The sequence below is a fragment of the Garra rufa genome, chromosome 2 (genome assembly GCF_049309525.1).
Source record: "Garra rufa chromosome 2, GarRuf1.0, whole genome shotgun sequence".
Lineage (NCBI taxonomy): Eukaryota > Metazoa > Chordata > Actinopteri > Cypriniformes > Cyprinidae > Garra > Garra rufa.
Window position 1 is genome coordinate 16,319,326 of NC_133362.1, and position 7,688 is coordinate 16,327,013.

Genomic DNA, 7,688 nt, shown 5'->3' on the forward strand with positions numbered 1-7,688 from the left:
TGCTCACTTGAAGCCCTTATCATGCAGCTCTGGGGGGAGAGTGGTGGGCAGGAAGAGCTCAAAATATCCCATCGCCTTTTGCATTGTCACGTCAAATGGACACATCAGAGGTCTCCACTCATCCAGCATCTCCTGTGTGGCTGATTCTGGAAAGTATCTGCATGCATACACGCACAGACACACATAGAATCATTTCGTTAACAAATCCTGTTGTTAATACCTGACCTCAGCTGTTATGCATAAATACGACAACACTAAAACTTTGGGATGTGCCATTTAAATGTCACAGTGAACTGTACGCAGTACAAGTAAACTCTTTTTAACTGGATTACAGGTTAATGTGCTTTACTTAAAGGATTACAGTCTACCGGTCTAAGCCACATCAGGAATCCTTACATACACCAGGCAACACTTCCGGTTCACCATCTACAGGCCCGTCCATGAGCAATCTGTAAATAGTGTGTTATATGTACAAACTGAAGGTACGGACTTCACTGACCATTATCATGACAACTTATTCTGTAATCCCAGATGAGCTGAAAGGAGCTTTGAACATGCAGCCTCACCTTACCCTAAATATCCTCCATAGAGTCTCTTCTGTGTTTAAGCGGAAACAAGGCAAACATGCCTTTTTCTCTATTTCAGTTACAATGTCATAAACAAGATTATTATGAACCAGTTTTATCCCAATTTGCTGGATATGGTGTCCTCGTTGACCTCCTGCAAAGGAAGGGATAGCACTGATCCTGAGAGACTCAGTCACAGAGTCAGGAAACTCCCACAAAGCCAAATTAAAAGAGCATTAAACCGGATTAACAGCTTAGGGAGAAACTGAAGATCTTTTGGGGGCACACTGTTTATTTACACAACCAGTCAAACATGAGAAGTAGTAAACGAAATCTCAGACTCATCCACATTTTAATCATTGCTTAAACATTTAAGCAAGATCTTTTTAAGATCACAAGAAAAACGTGTCCAAACTTTGTACTGTTAGTGTAACTTTGATTAAGCTGCTTGAAAAATAGAGCAGATAACCTTGCACATATTTGCATGAGTAATGGAATTTATAAATTGCTTTTTTTTATAATTAAGTCGTTACTGCCACTTTTGATCAATTTAATGCATCCTTGCTGAATTAATTATTCATTTGTTTAAAAAAAAAAGTCTTACTGAACTTAAACCTTCGATTGGTAGTGTACACTACCAGTCAAAAGTTTTAAAACAGTAAGATTTTGAATGTTTTTAAAGAAGTTTCTTCTGCTCACCAAGTCTGCATCTACTTGATTCAAAGTACAGCAAAACCAGTAAAAATTTTGAAATAATTTTTCTATTTAAAATACCTGTTTTCTATTTGAAAATATTTTGAAATGTAATTTAATCCTGTGAGCAAATCTAACTTTTCAGCATCATTACGCCAGTCTTCAGTGTCACATGATCCTTCAGAAATCATTCTAATATGCCAATTTGCGGTTCAAGAAAAAACTTTTTTTGCTGTACTTCGGATTAAATAAATGCAGGCTTGGTGAGCAGAAGAGACTTATCTAATAAACATTGAAAAAACTTACTGTTCAAAAACATTTGACTGGTAGTGTACATCTGTTATATCGAAAAGAAGATATGTAAGGAAGTACTTACGGTCTGCAGCTCTTGATTAAAGCCTTCAGAACTGCTTCCACTGAGCTGCAAATGGAAGAGAAACTTGAAAGTGATCAACACTGAATACAACACCACATTCTAATTCCATGCAAACAATTCAACAATGAACAAAACCAACACACTGGTGATGTTAAGCCTGCTCATGCATCACAAAAATATAAACCCAAAAAGGCAGTGATGAAGCTAGTGGTATAGGAACCTTTGGAAAAGTTTTTATTGGGTTGATTTTATTTGAACACAGCTGTGCTGTGAAATGATGGACATAATGGGGACTGATAGTCCATCTGTGACCTATATCCTGCTTAAAAATTGGTCAGTGCAGCTCTTTTAAAGTTTTATCAACCTCCTTATCCTGTGCATCATGAAATTCTGATCCTCAATACTAAAACATCAAATCACAGTCATCACTTTACATGAAACCCATCAAACACATGCACCATGAAAAACACACAGCTAAACAAATGTAAATAAGCCTGTAAGTGTCACCAAAAAACTGCAAATATGCGACACCCAGACAGGGCCTCCGAACCTAATGACCTGTTTTGAAACGGGCCAAAGTTATCTTTCAACTCTGCTCTACAGAGGAAAGAATCCCTCAGTAGGGATTGACTGTTGCAGCCTGAGTAGCAGGAGACAACAAGGAGACAGGAGTATCAGATGTCTGCATTGAAGTGCATGGGGGAAAACAGACACTACAAACATGCTCAGCACTAAGAAACAATGTACAATACGGGGTGTTGGCTGGAGCATTACAATTGAGAGCAACATAGTGTGAGAGCAACACAACATTGGTTTTCACAGTGCGAGTCCAACAGCCTGTCTCGGGATGTCAGTATTTTTTTGTGCAATGTGCCATGCATCTTATTGGGTAAAAGTTCACGGAGTAATTTGAAATAATATATGTGACCCAGGACCACAAAATCAGTCATAAGGGTCAATATTTTGAAATTGAGATTTATACATCATCTGAAAGCTGAATAAATAAGCTTTTCATTGATGTATGGTTGGATAAGACAATATTTGGCCGAGATACAACTATTTGAAAATCTAGAATCTGAGGGTGCAAAAAAAAGAAAAGACAAAAAAAAAAAAAAAGAAAATCGCCTTTAAAGTTGTCCAAATTAAATTCTAAGCAATACATATTACTAAAAATAAATTTTGATACATTTACGAAAGAATTTACAAAATATCTTCAAGGAATATGATCTTTAATTAATATCCTCATGATTTTTGGCATTAATTAAAAATGCTAATTTTGACCTATACAATGTTTGGCTATTGCTACAAATATACCCGTGCTACTTAAGACTGATTTTGTGGTCAAGGGTCACATATCTTAAAGTTATTATTATTATTTTTTTAATATTATGTTTTATATAAAATCTATATGTGACCCGTGGCCACAAAACCAGTCATAAGGGTTCATTTTTCTGAAATTAAGATTTATACATCATCTGAAAGCTGAATAAATAAGCTTTCCATTAATGTATGGTTTATATTAGGCCGAGATACAACTATTTGAAAATCTGGAACCTGAGTGTGCAAAAAAAAAAAAAAATATTGAAAAAATGAAGTTCTTAGCAATGCATATAAAAACGTTTTGATATATTTACAGTAGTAAATTTACTAAATATCTTCATGGAACACCTTTACTTAATTTCCTAATGATTTTTGGCATAAAATAAAAATCAATAATTTTGACCCCATACAATGTGTTTTTGGGTATTGCTACAAATATACCCCAGTGACTTAGTATTTCAACCGAAACTAAAAAGTCAAAGATGCTAACAGCTCAAAGTTGAATTACTTAGTTGCAATCTAATGAAATGAAAAAAATAAATACATTGACGATCATCAAGGAACAAAAAAGCAAACAGACATTGCTGTTGAGCAGTGACAGTGCCTAAAAAACATAAATTTCATGCATTCACAGCAACAGATTTCAAGTCAAATCAAGCCAAACACCACTGGGACAAATAAAAGCGAGTGAAACATTATTGAGTGCACTTTAAAATATTAACAGAGTAACATGGTCCTTACCACCTCTGAGCAAGTTTAACGATTATATGTTTACAGGAAGAGCGTGGCCGCAGAGAACTGAACATGAGAGGAGAAAAAACACAGGCTCACTCAGCACTTCCTGTCTACTAAGACAACATTTTTATTTGATGCTCAACATCAGCACCAGTTCTAACATGTGTGTCATATACCCAGAATTAAGAGGGCTGAGTCTTCAATTAGGGTAAATACTGAGCACATTTATTGCCTGTTTTACTGAGCAAAAGTGATTAAGCATAATGGATAATTCAAAATATTGCTGAGAAAAAGATGTGAGATTAAGTTACTACTGCTTTAATCCACTTTTTATAATTTCTCTGATGGGATATGCATGTACCTGGGAAACCAGTTCAGGCCGAGGTGCTCTGTTTTTGAGTACAGGATCCTGTCCTGCAACTCATATAGGGGCCGCCATGGCAGTTCTAGGTCCTCTCTTGAAAGCAACTCCTTCTTCCTGAAAGACAAAACCATTTAAATGAGATTAAGATTTGAAACAAGATTTTTTACGCAGTTTGTTTTTGTCAGGTGTGAGTGGATATTTTGTCACTCTGCAATATGTACTGTAAGAGATATAGTACAGTCATAACTGCATTGCTGTGATATAAAGAACCAATTATTAAATGGCTACATAAATAAATACAAAATTTAGATTTTGTAGTATTTTAATTATTGAATTACTGTATTATCTTAATTGTAGATTAGCTTCTGCTAAGAAAACCAGTTTATTATCATGTTTAAAACTATTGACAAAAAAAACTAAATTAATGGTATAATTATATATATATATATATATATATACACACACACACACACACACACACACACACACACACACACACACACACACACACACACACACACACACACACTCGTTCAAAAGTTTGGGATCAGTAAGAATTTTTACGTTTTTTAAATCTCTTATGTGCATCAAGGCTGTATTTACTTGATCAAAAAAAAAAAAATGTAATATTGTGAAATATTATTACAGTTTAAAATAATGGTTTTGCATTGTAATATATTTTAAAATATAATTTATTCCAAGGGGCAAAGCTGAATTTTCATCAGCCATAAAACCAGTCTTCAGTGTCACATTATCCTTCAGAAATCATTCTAATTTGCTGATTTATTATTTTTATTATCTATGCTGGCCACAGTTGTGCAGCTTAATATTTTTTTGGAACCTGTGATTTTTTTTTTTTTAGGATTCTTTGAATAAAAAAATAAAAATAACAGCATTTATTCAAAATACAAATCTTTTTGAACAATATAAGCTATCATTTTCTATCATTTTTTATCAACACATCCTTGCTGAATAAAAGTATTCATTTCTTTCAAAAAGTAGTTTATATTGTTACAAAAGATTTCTCTTTTAAATAAATCCTGTTCTTTAAAACTTTTTATTTTATTTAAAAAAAATCAACATTGATAAAAAAAATCAAGAAGGATATCTGAATGATCATGTGACTGAGAACTGTAGTAATGATGCTGAAAATTCAGCTTTGCATCACAGGAAAAAATTACATTTTAAAATATATTCACATAGTAAACAGTTATTTTACACTGAAATAATATTTCAAAATATTATTATTTTTTCTGGATTTTTGATCAAATAAATGCAGCCCTGATGAGCATAAGAAACTTCTTTAAAAACTTTTCTCAGATTTTCTTTAAAAATCAGTGTATACAGTAGATAGATATTGATATAACCAATTAGATTCAAGAATAAAACAGAAAACAATTATATAACACTCCTATGTTATTTAAATAAAAATAAATCTACTTAATTTGAAGAACACCAATCTTTTTGGCAGGGCTAAAGAGTTTGCAATCTACTACAGATATGTCCCACACAAGTGACATCATCTGTGGTTCCCGTGTTGATGTCATCATCATGCGACTAAATGGAGTGCATGCAGTAAAACAATCTTACTTCAGCAGGGTGATGAGGAGACGGGCGAAGCTCTGCATCATACTGATCTCCAGTTTGGGGATGGTGACCAGCTCGTACAGCAGCTTGACAAAGTGCACATGGTCCTCTTTGCTGAACTTCCGTCCATACAGTCGCATATACCTGAAGGACAAGAATGGATTGTGGGCTTTTAAAATGTAAACACTATTCAGACTATATTGCTTCTCCCTTTGATATTAACACTTAGGATGAAGAACTATATGGTATGAAACAGATCAGCAGCTGTCAGTTCTAGAACTGACTGTTATTGTTCTGATTCTGAATGAAGTTATGTTACATCATGGCATCAACAACAGAGAAAAAGAACAAATTTAAATTCCCTACAAAGGATTTCCATTCGGATGTGTTTTCAGTTGCTTCACATTGAAAGGTGAAGACATCAAAGCAACATGTGATACCCAAGGAAATCGCTTTAATTAGAAGATCCAGGTCAAGCTGCCAAAGCTTGCTTTCCAAAGGAAGTTGACTTGTGGCTGACCTGACACAATCAAATCATTTAGGTCAGACCTGGACACCACAGATTACGTCCTTCAGATGGCAATGCCAACGACTTGCCAAGAGGGTTTTGTTGGGATATTTTCTGGAATGGGAGTGATAAAGCCATGTCCTAAAGGCACCCCAGGGCACACAGAGACAACAAACACTGGGACATCTCCAAACATGGACATTGCTTGCATTCTGGGCTTACTAACAAGGCAGACAATCTGGAGAGATACAACACAACAAGAGTATTTATTGAGGAAGTATATCATGTCTTGGTTTACGCAATTGTCTTGGATGACATTGAGGACAATATTTCCGTGCATGTTTACTGTTTACAGAGGAGTATTGCATCTCAAAGAGTCACACGCAGTCTGACATCAGTGACTGTTTGTGCTTGTTGTGCTCTTAAAATAGCATTGAGTGGCAAAAACATGACCAAGCCATTTTGCAATCACTGACTAAATATTTGGCTTGTTAAACAGCAGTCAATTCCTTACTTTCACCGCAGTGAAGACTCAATCTTCGATAACACAACTCACTAAAAACACAATATTGTTGCCTAAGCTTATTGCATTTGTCAACATTTGGTTAAAAAATAGACGAGGTAATAGGTATTTGATACTATAAGCGGTTGAAATATCACCCACAGGTAGCTACTTTTCAAAACGTTCCAATTGAACGTTCTGCAAAGTTTGTTTTAAACAATGACACAGGTGAAACAATGTTAGTGACTGCGCATGCGCAACATCGCTCAGCGAGCACTTGATTAGCGCTCTATTTAAAAACGTACTGAAGATATTTTTACCGTAGCCTGCTTTATCCTCCTAAATACAAAAGGGTCATTTGGTGTTCCTGTGACTCTAAATAGAGCTGCCTATGGAACATTACATTTCCTGAGTTTGACATTAGGATTAAAGGGAATGTATGATTTATAATCATCCTAGGAACTACCTCATAATTTAATTTCGTTGGCAGACAACTATCCAGATGAGTCCTGTATAATGTTTGAGGAGTTAATGCCTCTTAGATACTTACGTGGAAAGTTTTCTCGTCCAAAACAAAACACCTGGCCATATCTCTCTGAGTTGGACGGCTCTGCCGAGGTTTCCTTTGATCTGTGCCAAAATATCATTGGACTCTTCGTCTAGTTTGTCCTTGTAAGGCAAAAGTTCGTTGTAAACAATATCTTTCTGCGGAACAAACCCTAATAATTCGTTTGCTTCTTTTTTCATATTACACTCCCCCAAATGTGGCTCCTCCACTTCGATTATATTAGAGACAGTCATGAACAAAAAATATTCCACACAGCGATGAGCCTCTGAGATTGTAAGAGAAGTAAATGACAAATTATAAAACTACTATAAATGTCAAAACCATAAGACAGTCGTAGAATTGTCTTGTTGGAAGACGCGCACTGTCATCGCTCGGGTCGTTTCTGAACTCTCTAGGATAATGATGACTTCTTTTAAGCAGAACCGCTTGCTGTCATGCATCGTATTTCTATACGAGCGCTCCATGTATC

The 7,688-nt window shown here is 35.2% G+C and overlaps 1 protein-coding gene across 1 annotated transcript in view; it reads right to left on the reverse strand.

Moving 5' to 3' along the window:
• Nucleotides 1-7,688, reverse strand: part of psme4a (proteasome activator subunit 4a) — a 38,889-nt gene extending 31,201 nt beyond the window's left edge. Inside the window, exons 1-6 of the mRNA XM_073833791.1 lie at nt 7,202-7,688; nt 5,645-5,785; nt 4,052-4,168; nt 3,697-3,753; nt 1,636-1,680; nt 8-157 (exon numbers count right to left, since the gene is read on the reverse strand). Of these exons, the coding sequence (XP_073689892.1) occupies nt 8-157; nt 1,636-1,680; nt 3,697-3,753; nt 4,052-4,168; nt 5,645-5,785; nt 7,202-7,452 (761 nt within the window). The 5' untranslated portion in view covers nt 7,453-7,688. The remainder of the gene's footprint in view (nt 1-7; nt 158-1,635; nt 1,681-3,696; nt 3,754-4,051; nt 4,169-5,644; nt 5,786-7,201) is intronic.